The 17,668-nt window shown below is 40.8% G+C and overlaps 2 protein-coding genes across 3 annotated transcripts; both read left to right on the top strand.

Annotated features, from left to right (window-relative positions):
- Window positions 1–1,483: 1,483 nt before the first annotated feature.
- hp1bp3 (heterochromatin protein 1, binding protein 3) lies at window positions 1,484–9,574 on the top strand. Of its 2 annotated transcripts, XM_063473588.1 has the most exons (13): window positions 1,484–1,591; window positions 2,541–2,621; window positions 3,154–3,331; window positions 3,944–4,006; window positions 4,112–4,268; window positions 4,354–4,497; window positions 4,596–4,655; window positions 5,499–5,638; window positions 6,049–6,139; window positions 6,551–6,710; window positions 7,416–7,527; window positions 7,694–7,849; window positions 8,044–9,574. In XM_063473588.1, the coding sequence occupies exons 2-13, from the start codon at window positions 2,555–2,557 to the stop codon at window positions 8,561–8,563; spliced, it is 1,848 nt and encodes a 615-aa protein (XP_063329658.1). In that variant the 5' UTR covers window positions 1,484–1,591; window positions 2,541–2,554; the 3' UTR covers window positions 8,564–9,574. The 2 variants fall into 2 exon arrangements, with proteins under 2 accessions (XP_063329658.1, XP_063329659.1); XM_063473589.1 differs by lacking the exon at window positions 3,944–4,006.
- Window positions 9,575–11,594: 2,020 nt separating this feature from the next.
- On the top strand, window positions 11,595–17,357 carry sh2d5 (SH2 domain containing 5). Its single transcript, XM_063472871.1, has 10 exons — window positions 11,595–11,698; window positions 12,403–12,459; window positions 12,536–12,616; window positions 12,695–12,769; window positions 12,863–13,009; window positions 14,349–14,549; window positions 14,800–14,983; window positions 15,384–15,489; window positions 15,580–15,739; window positions 16,440–17,357. The coding sequence occupies exons 2-10, from the start codon at window positions 12,409–12,411 to the stop codon at window positions 16,611–16,613; spliced, it is 1,179 nt and encodes a 392-aa protein (XP_063328941.1). The 5' UTR covers window positions 11,595–11,698; window positions 12,403–12,408; the 3' UTR covers window positions 16,614–17,357.
- The last annotated feature ends 311 nt before the right edge of the window (window positions 17,358–17,668 follow it).

The following is a 17,668-nucleotide window of genomic DNA, read 5'->3' as shown; positions in this document are numbered from 1 at the left end:
TTCTTCAGTTCTAGGGTCAAATCTGGGACTCTCCACCATTTGACCCTAGAACTGAAGAAGCTTCTCGGATGACAAGTGAAACGTCTTCAAGCAACTTAAAGAAGTCCAGACGCTTTTCTTTCCAAGCTCCTTAGACGACTTGACACACGTTCACCGATGAGGTTGATTCTCTTGTCACTGTCACAGAAAGGTTTCATAGGTTTTTGGACAGTTTTTGCCTTTGAACACCAGTACTGGATTTTAAACACTCAAGATGGGATTGAAGTGAGGGGTTTAACAAAAGTGCAGCGTTAACTGTGGCGGAATTACAGCCATTTTTCTTGGTATCCGTCAATGACAGTTTTTTGGCTGCTATTCTGGGGAATGGTTTATCACTTGAGTTTTGTCTTTTTTTTTCTTGCAAAATGGTGCAGTTTAAATTAGAAAATGTTCAGCTTATTTGACAAAACAATTTAAAGAAACCCCGGGGCTTTATAAAACTGACTGATATAGAGAAAACAAGCAATTAAGAAAACGATCTGCGGATTTTACAGCAGCAGCACATTGTAATGCAGCATCATGAAACCATTAGCTGTAATAGAACGCGTTTGTTTTTAGCTGTTCACTTTCCCCTGAAGGGTTTCTTTAGTCTTTCTGGGTCGTCAAAATCAAAATACTGTTCTGATTAAAGTTGGATGTCTGCCACTTGGATGGAGAGTAAACTTGGAGCTTTAATCAAGATAACCATTGTCATTGTTCCCTTCAAAAACTACAGATCCCACAATTTATAGCTTTGTGCATCCAGGCATTTTAACATGGCACCTGTGAGCAACACTTTCTCTGATTTCACTTTTCAGGATTTACCTGTGTGGCCAAAACTGCTCTTGAATTCCAGGATATCTCAGCTGTGAAATAAGAAACATCTTTCATGAAGTTTTGGACTTCATGAAAGATGGAAGAAGAAAATTCACAAAAAAGCAGGAAAAACAGCAGAACAGCATTCTGACTTAATAATAATTAAGTAATTATAAAAACAAAAATCCTGAATGATATAATGATGTTATAACTTTTGTCTTGTAGAACTATAATGATTATAATTGTTTGTTTTGTTTTTCTTAACAAGCTAGTAGTTTATTTATTTTTGTTAAATTTTTCCTTTTTTTTATTTTTTCTTTTTTTTGGTGTTGTTTATTTCTTTTAAGGGGATTAGATAGAAATCTATTACACAGCCTTTTTTAAGGTGTTATTTTTGTTTCGTTTTGGGGGTTTTGATAGCGATCATAGATTTTTTTTTAAATTTTTTTTAGGTTTTTTGTAGTTTTTATTATTATTATTATTATTATTTCTACGGTTGTATCAAGTAGTTTCGTCTTGTTCTTTTGAGATTTTTCCTTTTGTTTTGGTGTGGGTTTTTTTTCTTGCTTTTTGTGTGGGTGGAGAAGGGGGATAGAGGTGGAGGTGGGTCAGCCTCGACGATGGGAATCCTTCGCTGTGCGTCGTGACGCAGCACGTTGCGGTCCTAACGGGGCGGGGCTCGTAAACAGAGGAATCGAAATAAAGGATCGTGCAGAAATTTAGCCCAAAGTGTTTCCGTTTTCCCGTCGTGTTAAAGGTAAGTTTGGCTCGCGTGCTGAGAAATTGTTTGCTAAACATGCAGTTGCACGGATACGGTTCGGGAAGCAGCCGGGGGTTTTCACTTTGTGCAGCTGGAATGAATTTCATCTGCCTTGTGAGACGCCATTATTGTGTGTATAAACCGACGGACAAAATGGCGAAAACTGCTGAAAAATCCTGGCACTTCGTCCTCTGGCTCCCGTGGACGTGGTGGAAATCTGTTGGCAGAGGCTGACCCATCAGCGGGGCAAGCTTTGCGGCGTTTTGTAGGTGCTCAGCGTTTTGCGTAATGCAAACAGCACCTTTTCTTCAGTTGGGGGATAAAAGGCCTCAATGAATGAAGGGGTTTGGCACCAGCGGCAGTTTTAACCCTGTGCATACACAAAATGGGCCTCAAACCAGTGAAGCCAGTTAAACGAACAGTCCTATTCAATTTCTAACAAGTATTAAATTCAATTTCTAACAAGTATTAAGAGCTGTAATAATTGTACATGTGCAGTGTGAAATTTATAGATCTTTATTGTATTTTTTACTCCTCAGAACTCATACTGAAGATTTAAGTTTAGCATGTTTTGTTTACCTGACGAACATGAAGATATTACCTGAAATAATGATATATGATATAACTACTCGAACATACACCTTTAATACCGTTAATAACACCTCTTGAATCCTAATAATTTACTTGTAAAATAAATAAAATCTACTGGTGCAATAATTTATAAAATGTGAACTTCATAGCACTTAAAAAAACAAAAAAGCTATTTGTCAGGTAAATATCAGCTACTGACATTGATCTACAGGTACAGTGCTGTTTATTGTTTATGTAGTTGGGGAAGTTTGGCGTTTTTTGCTAAGTGGTTAAATTTTGCATATCAAAAATTTCCTTTAGAGTCACTCAGAGAGCCAAACAATGGTTGTGCTCATGATCTTTTCTGGTTCTTCAGGTAAATCTCCTGTGATGCCGATTCGCCGAGCAGCAGCGACTCCGACCCAGGAGAAGACCCCCTCCGCTGCAGCAGAGAAAGGTAAGGGTGAGGTAGCCCTTCACCTGCACCCTGTCAAACCCTGGCCCCGCCCCCTGCCAGCCGCATGTGTCGCAATGTTCAACTTTAACAAATTTATACATTTATACTCTCAACACAGAACGAACAAAATTCATCTCCAGTTTTTTTTCCAGCAGTATTTATTAGGAAAATAGAGTGCTTTGGGTTTCATTGCTAAAATGTTTTAGTATTAGTTTTATCTCATAATTCAAAATATATCATCTTAATTGTGTCACTTGACTCATAATCCTGCAGATTTATCACACATTTGCACCAAAGCCTCATTATGCTTTTACGTTGTTTTATGTTCCTGTTTATTTTTATTTATTTTTTATAAAAATAACATAAAATGTTGCATTTTATGTAATTCAGTATTTCCCTTCCAGTTTTATTTTTTCATTAAAAACTTTAAACACCTCTAGTCATACTTTAATAATATCAGCTTTACACTATGAAGAAAAATAAAGGCAGTAAAGTGTTTTTAAGGGAGGTTTCATTTTTAATGCTTTCTCAGAACCTGAAGCCTCCTCGGAGGAGTCGCCCGCTGCTGAGAAGGAGCAGGCCGCGTCATCAGCCGCAGCAGCCGATGGCGACGAGGGCAGCGCTGCGGGCAAGACGGCGCCCGCGGAGAACGGGGAAAAGGCCGACGGTGCTGCAGCAGAAAAGGAAGGAGAAGGGAAAGAGAAGAAAGAGTGAGTTTCACCATAAGATAGTCTGCAAGTGTGAACAGTGCGATATTTCACTTTGATAGCACTTTTATCTGTTTATATTATCCTTACCTCTGCTGGATAACTGCAGACTGCTCCTCTCGTGGTTGCAGTGTTGCATTTCTAAAAGATGTGAGTTGTCACATCCACATTCATTCCCTGCATCATAGCCATCAGACAGATGTGCGCAGTCTTGGAGGAGTCCAGGAGGAGAGGACAGTGGCATCGTAACAGTGTGAGGATTTTCTAACGCCCCAGTCCAAATGATCAGTGATATATACTCACATTTTGCCCACTAATAAAATCTAGCACTTTAGTTTAGCTCTGATGATCACGGTTTTTGGGCTGGTCGCAAGCCTTTATGGACTCTTTTCTTTTTCTTTTTTTCTCCCCATATAAACTTTAGCTTTTGTAACTTAGAATTTTGGCCTCCTCCTCTTCTTCTCCCAGACCTTGCCAAAACAGACCTTCACCTTTTTTTTTGCACATTAATCATTAGCGCTGCAATTCAGTGAGGGTCAAATTACCATGGTGGTCATTAAGACAGATGTTCTCAAATTTCATTTTGTCTTTCCCGTCGGTGACAAACGGACAAAGTGACAAATGCAAGGACTGCGCGGCTGGACAGTGCGCAACACACTGCTATGTTCTCCTACTAAGGTGAGGATGTGATAAAGATAAGGGTGGTAACGATCACAGTGAAATATCGCTTCTAAAGAATCGACCGTCATGACTGAATTTGTGTCTTGCTGCTTCTGGCAACAGGTTGAAGGATGGCTACAAGTACGAGAAGTCTAAAGTCAAGAAGGTGAAACGGACGATTCCTGCGTGGGCTAGCGTCACTGCGAGCAAAAAGGTCCCTGTTACCAACTTTGCTGGCACTCAGAACAAAGTGGATAACATCCTCATTGAAGCCATCACGGTGTGTGCAAACACTGTAAATGAATCTCTCGGCACACAGCCGCTCTCTCGATTATTTATTTATTTGTTGTCCGTGTCCTTTGTAGTCTTGCAATGACAGGTCTGGGGTTTCATACCAATCTGTCATGAAATATATCGTGAAAAAATACCCAGGGATGGAGCTTGACAGGAAGAAGTTCCTCATCAAGAAGGCCATGAAGAAACATTTGGAGAAGGGAACCATCAAACAGGTGAAGAAGCCAAGAAACTGGCAGAAGTGCTCTGTTTTTCTCAAGGATTTGTGGTTTCAAGTCTGCTTACTTGTGCTTTAACTTTCTCTCTCATGCAGTTAAAGGGGAAAGGTCTTTCAGGGACCTTCACCATTGGGAAGCAGACTCCCCTGTCTAAGGTACGTCACAACAACACGCAAAATGCTCAGTCTTAATACTTTTTAGGTGCTGGGAATTTCTTAGGGTTGAGTGTTAGCAGTTTCCCCGTGTTTGAAGTCCTAAAGTCAAGCCAAGCATCTGGCTGTAGCATGTATATGATTGCTATAAATCATTTCAGTTGTGAGATTTGCTCATATGCAGTACAGCTGGTAGGTAAAACAAAGGTGACTACACCTTCACGGTCATCTTCTGGTACTCTTCTGCATCACAAATGCTTGTTAGAAGCCCTGATCTGACAACTTCCTAATTTTTGATGCATATTTTTCTCATTCTCACTGTCAAGATAGAGACTGTTCAACAAGTTGGGGGGGGGAAAAAGAAAATCCAGTGTTTTTAATCATCAGCACACTTGTATATGCCGCAATTAATGTTGAAGGCATTCTCCCAACAAAGCCAGAGGAGATTGACACTCTGAGAAGGACAAATTCTTGGTCTGTAACTTGCGACTGGATGACTATGAAGTGTGAGCATTAGCTGATTTGTCACCTTGAGATGTGGAGAAGGTCTTCTGCTGAAATGCAGCATGAAAGTTGTCATTTTGATAGAATCACAGACTTGCACATACAAATCATCAGAGACTTCCAGGGTACAATGTTGAAGTTGGCGACTGCAAAGGAAGTGGTCCAGATGTGCACAAAGAGACGCACTTGCAGGAGATTTAAGCTTTTTTTTTTTTAAATTAAGGTAAAGTGTTTGAAATGGGCCTAACGTGTAGTGTCAACGTTTTCCTTTTCCCCATTTTTCCACGAGACTGGGATATGTTTGGTTGTAATTGTGATGTCTGTAAATGGATGTTGTTTTAGAAAGCTGCTCAGAAGCAGGAGTCTCTGGGAGACGCTCTTCCTCTCATCATCACTCGGCTCTGTGAGCCCAAAGAGGCCTCATACAACCTGATCAAGAAGTACCTGGAGCAGCACTTTCCCAGCTTTAACATCGAAAACAGGTGCAGTGCATCATCTCTTCTCTTAGAAGATGCAAAATGCTCTTTATCGTTGACTCGTTTAATTCGTATATGAAAGGGGATGTAGGCATAGACTGTAAATAAAAGATGGTGATGTCATTGTGGTCACAAGTTGCCAAACATCATCTCGGGCAGGAATGTCATGGTAATTTTGGGCTTTTAAATATTTAAACTGTTTTTCCAGAGTGGAATGATTGTACAGCATACATCTTTATTTTATTTTATTGGGATTTTCTCTCATCAAAATTATGACTACAAGCTCAAATTTATACATGCATCCAAATTATATTTAGTTAAACGTCCCTTGATAAATTTCACCTCGACCTGACGTACCAGTACTGCTTTAACTGTATTGTTTAAAAGCTGTAAGCTGAAGATGATTTACTCCTCAGGCCAGAAGTCTTGAAGTCCGCCCTGGTGAGGGCTGTTGAGAAAGGGCAACTGGAGCAAATAACTGGGAAAGGCGCAAGAGGGACTTTCCAGGTAAACATTCTCAACACTTTATGTTTTGCTCAAAAATGAGGGATGCGTTTGTTTTTAATGGGGAACAAACATTTAAGTTTTGGTTAAGGAAAGGCCTCCTTGGACAAAAAAATGACATATATTCTGTTAACAGAAAATGAAATAGCAGACCAGATAATGTCTTTTTTTTTTTTTTAAGTCGGACCTATCTCAGGTAGTCGTGTAGCAGTTGCCACCAGTTACTAACACCTAAACATTTCAGGACCCGCTTTGTTTCCATGTCACAAACAGGACAGGACCACAGAGCCAGTCAGTGTGCCAGCTCGGGCTTCATTGTTCTTTTATACTTTTGCATAGAGGTAAACGACAGGTTGTTTCTTTGTATGTGAGAGAGCTGCAGACTTTGTTTCCTAAAATGCTTATACCCACCAGCTGAAGCGTACCGGCAACAAGGTCCTGCTCAAGGGTGGCACCTTGGAGGACGCCATCACAGCTGCTATCACAGCCATGAATGAACCTAAAACCTGCAGCACCACAACTCTACGGCGATACCTTTTAGACGCCAACAAGGACAGAAAGGAGTACCAGTTAGGTAAGTTAGGTAATCCTACGTGGCTCAACAGGATTCCTGAGGCTGATTGCACTACATGGACATAGTAAGGGTGCCTTATCTACACATGCTGCACCATCTGAAACTACAACTAGACACAACACTCGCTTTCTCTTTAAACAAATCACAAGAAATGCAGCAGGTGACCCCTTTAAACCTGGTTCTTATGACTGAGCCCTTCAGCCTTCTGCAATGATTTTGGTTTTTTGCTAGTAAACTATCCCCTCACTCTTATTTTGAAAGTTAATTTGCTGCTAGCCATGTTTCATTAACAGCAGACTGACGGGTCGCTGTTCTTGAGGGTCTCAGTGTCATTCTGCGGTCTCTCTGTTTTGTGTGGACTTAAACTCTTTCACCATGAACTGCAGCTGCAGACGGTAGTTCATGTTTTCTTCCATATTATCTGAGACCCATTCAGAACCTGCAGGCGGTGGAGAACTGAGCTGAGTTCATCATCATCTGCACAGAATATCAAGGACTACCGTCACCAGCTGCTGTTCAGGATGATGGAGGATCTGCACGACTATCTGATATCTGCAGCTGATTATGACTATAATTTCTTTCTTTTTATTAATTAAAGAAATAGCCAGCAGCTCAAACACACATAGCACAAGTTTTAGTTAAAACTTTTTTGCATCAACAATGGTGTCACTAACAGAATTTTTTTTTTCTCTCTCTTCTCTTTAGTGGCCAATCTTCGGAGGACCCTGACAAAGTGTAAAGTACTCGGATGGATGGAGCAGATTACTGGTCACGGCTTCAACGGGACCTACCAGCTGTCGTTCCCTTTCTACCCGAGGTATTTCACTTGCATCTGGAAATCCCCAACCCTTTAATACTTTATTTATTTTTCTTTCTGTCTGATAAAGGAGCTTTGTCTGTGCAGCTTCTGTAATTCTTTGTTCTTTCTTTACTTGACATCTGATCTTTTTTTCTTTTATTTTTTTTTCTTGTCCGCTCCTTAGTCCCACCATCCTGTACCCAGACAAGTTCAAAGAAATTCCAAAGAAAGATGCTGCACCTCCGACCAAGCGAAGGCGAACAGTTGAATCTTCAGACGAAGACGAGGAAGAATCAGAAGAAGAGGAAGAGTCTGAGGATGAAGCCCCGGCCCGTAAGAGGTGCATATACCTGCTGCAGCTCGACTCCTAATTACATGCTTGTAGTTAAACGTTTAAAGATGGGTCCTACTCCATATATCAGTCCACTCTTTTGTAATGACAGCCATCCATCCCACAATGATTAACAATTCAAGTGGAGAATGATTTTTATTTATTTATTTTTAACAACTGCTTTTTGTTAAAACGACTCTTAGGAAACCTCAGAAGAGGCCTCCACCAAAGGCTCGGCGTCCTCCTCCAACCAAGAAATCTTCGAGCACTAGTCAGTCAAAAGCTAAAGGCAGAGGACGTTCACTCGCAAAGAAGTCTCCAGCCAAGAAAGCAGCATCTTCGGCCAAGAGCTCGGGAAAAAAACAACCAGCCCCTAAGAAGGAATCCGAATCGCCATCTAAAGCCACACCTGTCAAGAGAGGCGCCCCTGCAAAAAAGCCCAAGACACCAGCTGTTAAAAAGCTAAACAAAAGGGGGGCCAAGCGACCTGTGTCCAAGGAGTCGTCCCCCAAGGAGCCTACAGCCACAAAGGAGACGACAAGGAGCGGGTCCAAGCGCTCCAAGGCCGAAGAGTCGCCTCCTGAGGCGCCTGCAGCTAAAAAGCAGGCGGCCAAAAGTGGATCCAAACGACCCGCAGAGTCGTCCGCTGCAGAGCCCGCAGTGAAAAAGGGGGCTAAGAGCAGCAAGCAGTCTGCTCGCAAGTCTAAGAGAGGGAAATACTGAACCCAGGAACGTCTTCTACAAACTGGGCTGAATATCCAGCAGTCTGCCGCTTTAGTTTCAGTGCGTTCTCTCTCTTTATATCATTGTTTTCTCCCTCTTTATGGGGCAGTAGGGTTTTGTTTTTTTATTTCGATTGTAGAATAAGAACCTTATCCTACCAGTTAATTGAACTTTGAGAGTTTCTGAATTTTATTTTTTAATCACAGTGTGTAGAAAAGCTCCGTTAGTGTTATCGGTGAGGCTGCCATCTTGGGAGACTGTAGGAACATCAAGCATACTTTAAAACTAGAGCCACGTAGCGACTTCGGTTTTATGTTTTTCTTTTTCGATTTTTTGTTTTTTGTTTTGTTTTTGTTTACACATGTTCCTCGTGTACTCTGTAGTTGCTGGCAGCACACATTCCTAATCTCAAATCAAAGATCAGTGTTCTAGAAGGGTGAAAACAGTGTCAGTTTTATGTTGAAAAGTGGGTTTAATGGTTCAAAAGAGTTACTAATGTTGTTAGTACTTTATAAAACACAGAAATGTGAAATTTCTGTCTTTTGTCCCGGGATTGAATCAAAATTTGGTCATGCAACTAATGCATCCAAATCTAAACTGTAATCTGTGTTCCTCATTTATGTAGTTTCCTTCTTAATTATTATTATTATTAACAATAATTTATATTTGGTTATTTAAACAGATATAGCCCCCCTGGGAAAAAAAATTAAACCTGCAGGTGCCAAGTTGAGGATAAAATACTGTTAGTATTCAAGTCACACTGAGGGGAAAATGTCTTTTTGAGGTGTGGGTGTGTGTGTGTGTGTGTGTGTGTGTGTGTGTGTGGGTGTAAACAAGCATATACACAAATTGATTTTATCGCTTCACATCTGTATTCAGTACCAAACTGTAAGAAATGTGTGTTGTGGATAAGAAAAAGGAGGATAATAGGATAATAACTTCCCTGCATGCATGTATCCCTTGTGTTGTTAAGCTTTTTTCCAAGTCATTAATAAAATGGCTATATTTGTAGACTGTTGCAGTATTTATTTTTTTATTTAGTGGGCAATGAAAATGTCACATCTCATAGAGTGCCTTTGTCCCATTGATGATGAAAATCTAATTATTACAGCAGGAAGGTAGACAATTCAGAATAAACAGATGAAACTTATAACTAATGTTTTACAGCAACAGAAAAAAAAATCTATATACGGTAGAAGAAATGTAATTTAAATTTATGTACATATGATATATTTTCCCATCTTTAAATGCATAGCAGCAGTGTTGCACTTTGATTTCAGTCCCCAGTATGTGCATATGGTCTCCTGTTTGTAGAGTCTGACAGCAGCTTAAAGGAAAGGGCTCTGATGTCTCATCTTCAAGGATGCAGTGGCCTGTCACTGAAGGGCTGATGATTAGTGCTGTCAGAGTGTGCTGCACAGGGTGGGAGGTGTTCTTCAACAGGACTGACAGTTTAGCTGCCATTATCCTGTCACTCACCACCTCCACTGGGTCGAGAGGTCGTCCCAGAACGGCGCTAGACATCTGAATCGGCCTGCTTCTGTCCTCAGCAGAGATGCTGGTGCCCCAGCAGACCGCAACTTAAAAGATGGCGGATTGCCACCAGAAGAGGTTTTCAGGAGCTCCATCTGAACTCCAAAAGTTCTTAGTCTTTATAGCAGATACAGCCCCCTCTGTCCTTTGTTGTAAAATTCAGCAGGTTTTCCTCCTGATTGTCTTTGTCATTAAAAAAACCCCCACAGGAAATGTAAATGGTTAGCATAGCTGTGGGGACGGGCTCAGAGAGCATATGCACTACATTTAATTAAAGTAATTACACCAGGCCATTGCTAGCACACATCGAGCAAAAATCTTCAAGACAGAAATGTTTTCCACTTACTTTAATTCCCAGTTATTTTTAGATCTTTAATAAAGAAATGCTACATCATATACCCCTCTTGCATGTCATACATGCAAGTATGCATGTATGCAAAACTTTTCTCCACAGGGCATTTGCTTTTCTATGTGGGCAGCTGTAAATTAAAGTCAAGCTTCACGTTGTTGAATTTGGAGCAGGGGCTTCTTTCTAGGTCAACACTCTCTGTCTGTGATGCTGGGGTTCCAAGAGTTTTGACTTCATGGCAGGCTTGAGCCTTGGTGGCTACAGGTTGTTGCTCAACATCCTAACCAATTTCCTCTCATCTGAGGGTGACAGTTTGGGTCTTCTTCCAGACCTTGGCAGTGTGACAATGCATCCAAATAACTTATACATATGTACAGCAGTTTGAACTGATGATCTTGTAATCTGCGGTTGCTTCAAATTTGCTCCAAGAGAGCTTCCCAAATCCTATAAATTTACAATCTTCACTGAGTTATTGCTTTCCCATTGCTCTGAGTGTTGGTCAGTCCAATTATCCTGTCAAAGAAATCCTCCCTTTTAAGGAGAAACTACTAAAAGTAACTACATTAAAAATGACCGGGCCCACGATGGGTGTATGTCAGCTTTTAACATGTATAACCAGAGTTATAAACTGTAGATGAAAAGTGGGGAAACAAGTATTCTGAGCGTTTACTTCAGCAACATTTATATTCCCACGTATAGAGGTTTTAAAATACTACAGAATCATACTGACTCATTGTGTATCGTTGTAATGTTGCTGCACCTTAACTTTTTGTATTTTATATCTGTATCTAATAACACAACATAGCATAAGTGCAGATACATATGATAAAATCTGCAAAATAATAAAATGGCATGGAGTACAAATTACAGTGTTGTGACTCTAAATATCGTTTCTGAAGTAAAAAACGAGTACTATCGGGAGGAGGTGTGTGTGTGGTGGTGGTGGGGCTTAAAATAGTCTACATTTAACTTTTGGTCCCAAAGTTCATCTAGACACAAGTTTTCCCATGCAAGCTGCCATCTTGGTAACGCCTCCAGTTATTTCTCGCAGTTTTTACCCAGTGGACTTTCAGTGCACAGCTTTTAACTATAAATTAATATAGTATGATTTTTAAATACTTTTATTGACACATACTTTTATTTTTGGTTTTGCTGCGTGAGCTTGAATTCTTGCGCGCTGTGTGGGAATGTCAGGCGGAGTGGACAGAAACCGCTTCAGGGGGAGGGTGGTGTGATTCATTGAGCCATCTTCCGTAAGTTTCGTGTTTTGGTCGATTTAGTTCTCACGTACACCCTCTTTTCTTTCTTCTCCTCCTCCTCTTTCTCCGCCTTTCTTCAGCTAAACTCCGCCTCGGAATACCGCTGCACACCTGGGGGTAACGGCTGCAGGTAAAAGTGTGACGGTGGGGGGGCCTCGGTGTGCGTTTGGTCGGCGTACCAAGAAGACGCAGAGCGGTCCGAGGGTGAGGAGGTGGATGAGGAGGGTTTAGTTGCGACTCTCAGAGTGAGTTTCTGTGATATGAAGGTGCTGTTGTGACCTGTGCGCTCAGGTTGAGACGCCCCGGTGTAGCCTGCCGCTGCTGCTGGACTCCACTGAGCGAAAACCCTTCAAAAGTTTTGTCTTTTCACGCGTTTGTGTCTTTCTAGGTTTCGCCCGCTGTTCTGGGCATTTCGTGGCGGATAATCTCAACAAAACAATCGAGCCTCTCGTAGCAGCAGGTTTATCTGCGACGTTAATGCGCCCAAAGAAGCGTCTTCAAAATAAGGCTCTTGCGACTGCTACGCTTATGTTTAATACCGACTCATCTTTCATGTTTTCCTGAGTATCAAGAGGATAGATAAACGCACATTAACTTTAGTCCCCATGTTTTCAACTTGGTTTTAAATCTCCTTCACTCTGCTGCTTGAAGTCCTAAATTCTCGGGACTTCAGGTGTTGAAATCTCGGATTTTCACAGGGCACGATGGGTGAGGCACCGGTCAGAGAAGATAGTACAGTGACACGATCAGCAGAGGTATGTCTGGAAATATGACTTTACGTTTGTGTGTCTGTGTGAGTGTTTGTTTAACCTCCTGTCTTCACTGGTGAAGTATGTAGGCTCATTTCCTGTGGATGACAACTGTTTGGATGACCAGATTAAGCAGCTGCACACACAGTTGAAGTCCCTTAAAGTGAGTCTTTATCTTTCTATCTAAACCTATGAATGTGATGATAACGACTGTATCTAATGCAGTCCTGTATTCATTTAGGCATGCAAGACAAGACGGCCAGTGTCCCTAAAGTTTTCCGTTAAAGGTTTGAAAATGTATAATGAGGATGAAACGGTAAGTAGAGAAAATGACAGTTAATTTGTTTTGACCTGTTTACGTCGCTCTCCTTTTCGTGCCTTATTGCTCGCGACCCGTCCCTGTGTGCAGAGCCTCCTGATGGCCCACGCTCTGCGGAGAATCTCTCTTTCCACGGCCCGACCCGTCGATTCACAGTTTGCCTTTGTCGCGCATAACCCAGGCTGCCCAGACACCCAGCTCTACTGCCATGTCTTTAAAGCAAGGCACGCCAGAGCAGTAAGAATTCTCCATTGTTCTGTTGTAGTTAGAGCTCGCAGTAAATATGTATTTAAGGCTTTCTGTTTACTCACAAATAACAACCCTGCCGCTTTCCCATGCTGGACAGAAAGTCCTTCTGTCAAGCACAGTATATTTTAAAGTGTGTGATTAAAGGTGTTCTAACTCTGCTCATAAAAAGCAGAAACAATGACTGATTATACTTTAGCTGCAACCCCATTCAAGATTATTTCTTTGTGCACCTATGGACTGCTTCTGGCACTACTTGCACTCGGTGGAAGGCCTGTCCTGACTGCTTGAACATGTGTGTTTTGTGATATCACCATGTTGCTTACCAGCACAGCAAAGGCACACATGCAAGTGGTTAAAACAGAACTTCCATCAAGCGATCTAAAAAGAGTTAGCAGCATTGTGATTTTGCTTTTTACTTGTGTCGTACTTAGCAGTTTGTCTTCTTTCTATTCTCTGTTTTTCAAGTCTGTTATCATAGAAAGTATCCAAGCTATATGTTTGCATAGTTTTGGTCCGTGCTTGAAATAGTTGCGGGGTTTTGACAGCGATGCTTTAAAAGGATTAAAATGGTCATGTGTTTTAATGACGTGAGAATGAGAACAACCTTTTAAAGTTTACATTAGAGGTTTGCGTTAATGGTGTCACTGAAACTGAGTCTCCATATTTCCGTTCTCGTTATCTTGATAGGCAAACTATTTTAGAGCAGCCCAGAGTAGGGAAGTAATGCCGATATAATATAAAGCTAACATTTCTGTTGTTATCAGAAGCTTTTGTCACACTTTGTTGACCTTTTGACACATTAGAGGAAATTAAATCCATTAAATGTGGTCAGTACTGATCAGTTTGTCATGGTAACTCCAAATAAAACCCTCCAGTATCACACAGGTTTGGGCTAGAGAAATGTGCTTATTGATCTTATGATAACAAATTCCTTTCTGTGCTAAACTCAGATCTGATCCCAACCAACTGTTGTATCTCTAGAAGTCACCCTTGAAGCCATGCTTCCTGTGTGACACAATAATAGGTGCCTCTACTGGTGGATCTGGTAGCATTCAATTGTTTTGAGCCAGTCTCACCGCATTGTAGTTAGCTGCGAGACTTGTTCCAACATGGAGAGGTCGGCAATATTATGACACTGCAATTGCCTCATCTCTGTGAGATGCCTGTGCTTGACTAAACGTTGTCAGCTGTGGTGTTGAAGCACTAAGCTTTTATCAGTGCCGTTGTACTGTTAATAATTTACTTGATGAATTACTGCAATATGACACAGAATAACACTGTTTCAGTTTAACTGCTAGGTTTTCTGTATGCACCCTTCCTCCTTTAGGCCCAGTTCCTGAACCTGCTGCTGTGCCGCTGCTTCCAGCTGTCGTACTTGGAGAAGCATCCAGAAGAGGCCCAGAAAGACTCTGCTGGCTCACTGCCTCATCGCAAGCCTTCACTGCTCAATCATGGCTTTCCTCTTAGTGTCAGCGCCCTAGTTTCATTCAGAAGAGCTCCTTTTGGTGGATTATTACCTGGCACTAAGGTTTGGCTATTCTCTTTTTTTTCTTTTTCTATTTTTTTAACTTCACCCAAAATCTCATGGACTAATTTAAATGTTAGTTTGTTAGTAAATGTTGCAATGTTTTTGCCTTTTTATATATTGTATTTCAATGTATGTTTTCCCATGTCTTCAAAAATTACCGCACCCAAGTTTTTGCACAGCACTGCAGTTTCAAAATGTATGCCTCAAAATTTAAATTATCTGTACCAACTATGTGATGTTTTCTCTACAGAAAACTCCAAAGTCTTCAGATGACCAACAAAGCAGCCAAGATGAGGTCTTTCCCATCTCCTCTCCCTCCCTGATGCGCAAGAAAGTCATACGCACCAAAGTGCTGCGCTCCGGTGCTTACCGTTCCTTCACTTTCACGCCACGCAAACAGCGCACCATTCAGGATCAACTGAGTGTAACTCAAGGTGGGCCGAGTGTTCACAGAGCGCTATCGAGGTTCAAAGAATTGATTAGGTAAAGCGACTTCATCAGTATTTGGTGAAGGGCAGTCACTGCTGTGGTGTCAGGGTTTTTTTTTGTTTGTTTGTTTGTTTTTTTTATTTTAGTCTGCATAATGAAGTGATTTCATCTCATATGGGTAATTGTGCATTTCTACAGCGCTTGCATTTTATTTCTGTTACTAATGTTCCTTTTTAAAGTTGAATATGTTTCTTTGTTTTTGAGGGGTTATTTCATCATCATCACTGCATAGCTTCCACTGAGTTGAGATCATCTGGGATGCTTCTTCCCCGTCACATGGTGATGCAATATTCCACCTTTATAAAATCTAACTTTACATTATTTCTCTTATTATATCAAAACCAGAAAAGGATCTAGACAAGTCGCCAGCGAGGCGATCCCGGGCTCCAAGCTTGTCTGAAACAGAAGAGGCACTAGCTCAGGCAGTGTGGTGTTGGGCTGGTATCGCAACGTTAGTATATCGCACATCAAATACATCTTTACATTCATAAGTGTCACTTTTCTGTTACTATATCTGTGATTTTCCTTCTTGGTATTGCAGTGAGAGCAGCTATTCACTGCTTGCAGATGATGTTCTGGGATCCTACCTTTTGTGCCAACATCCAAAAAACCCTAAATGTGGCTCTCTAATCATTCGCTTCTCCTCTGGCCCGATCACCCACCTTATTGAAAACACCCGTAAAGGGAAATTCGTGCTGGAGGTAATTCTTTTGTTGGCTCATATACATGATGTAAAAACCGGATTATTATTAAACCTAATCTCTTTCACTGGTTACTTTATTTTCACAAGCTCTTATATTTTTCATAAATGATAGAAAAGGAGGGGGGGGGGGAATATTGAAATATCTGATTTAACTCGGAGGTGCTTTAAATACGCATTCCCTATAATGGCCAGCAGAGGGCGGCAAGTCTGGTTGCGGAGACTTCCAATTAAATTGAGGTCTGTGGATAAAATTGCCGTCAGCTCTTTCACTCTATGATGTCAGTAAGAAGAGTTGGGGCTCAGTTGGTAGTTTCAGTTCACATTTACTGAAACATGGATTTTTTACCTTTTATGAAATGTTGATATTAGGAGTGCGGTGAAAAGCAAGGGGTGTTTGTTTCCATGTGATGTTAAAATGTTATGGTCAAAACCACTAAGCTTGAGGCTATCCTGTACATCAGGACTTTATAGTGGGCGACTTCCAAATTTTATACAGTCTGTGTTTTTAACTCTAGCCCTCAAGTGGCTTTTTGGGGAACTGCACTGGAGGTTTCCACTTGGCAACCACCTTAATTGACAATATTATTCTCTAAAACCAGAATAATACAATTGTTTGTATTTGATTAGAAATGTCATAGTTGACTCATAATCATGTGTAACTGGTGTCCTTTTTAATTTATTTCTTTTTATAAATGTAGAAATGCAAGACTGAATTCAGTTCCATGGCTGAGCTGATTGAGCACTACACAGAGACTGAGGACGAGCTGCCATGTCTGCTGAGCTATGCCCGGGTGAACCACTGCTATGAGTGGGAGGAAAACGTCAGCAAACAGCAGCCTGTAAAGCTTCAGCCCAAACGAAGCCGAAATTAAAAGTACCCACAGAAACGAATGGGTGTAAACCCTGGACACTGGAACATGTGGACTGCCAACCTCAGAGGGCACAAAATAAGCAACACTGAGACACTGATCATTTCTTTTGCACATTTATCTTTTAATCTGTGTTCTGGTGTGGGAAGGTTTAACTGTAAAACAAAGTCACTGTTTAATAGTGTTGGCACTTAATGTGAACAGTATCCATTTCCTAAGAAGGTACTTGTGTGTTAAAGATATATTTTGTGGTTTCTGATTTTATTATTTTTATTTCAACATAAGCTTTTAAAAATATATTTTTTATTTGTGCCTATAAAACATCAGAGGGTTTTTTTTTCCTTTTTTTTTTTTTTTTAGACATGAAACTAAGAACCTGAATCTGTAAAGGGGAATTAATCACTGATTACTGCACCTGATGGCAAAGCCACACTTTTTCTTCTTGTTTCCTTGTCTAGTAACAATGTTACTGAAATATAAAACTTTTACTCCTTTTTACTCATATTTTTGTATGCAGTTTGTTTAGCTGATAATGTCATATCTGTTAATATGACTAAATTCCTGTTCAGAGTTTTCATTGGTCGAGTATAAATGGTACAAAATGATTTCAATCATTCTCTGGGATTGTGGTTATCATGTTGTGTCGTCTTGACTATAGTTGATTTGTTCATAGCTTACACACCATCTACCTGCACCTCCTTCATTAGTTTCACATCAGAAGATTGTGATTATTAGCAAAACATTAAATAACAACTGAACATAACGCGCATCTCTAGTCTTTCTTTTCTCTTTAAACGTCTCAGTTTGCTTTATTTAAAATATGTTTTCACTTTTAGTTTCTTGACAGTAACACATTAAGCATAAAGTAGACTGTTTTTCGCCCTTTGACCTCACTCCGTCCTCACTGAAATGGCCGCAGGTCTGGGCCTGTTACATTCCTCAATGGTTACTTATGGTTGCTAAGCAACCTCAAACGCCTCGGGGAGAGGAACAGAATGGGACAGGACCTGAAGCAATACCTGACGAGATCCGTCCACACTGTACCGGGAGATATTTCT

The sequence above is a fragment of the Pelmatolapia mariae genome, linkage group LG5 (genome assembly GCF_036321145.2).
Source record: "Pelmatolapia mariae isolate MD_Pm_ZW linkage group LG5, Pm_UMD_F_2, whole genome shotgun sequence".
NCBI classification, from domain to species: domain Eukaryota; kingdom Metazoa; phylum Chordata; class Actinopteri; order Cichliformes; family Cichlidae; genus Pelmatolapia; species Pelmatolapia mariae.
The sequence above is the reverse complement of the archived record's forward strand: the minus strand, read 5'-3'. Positions and strand labels throughout refer to the sequence as shown.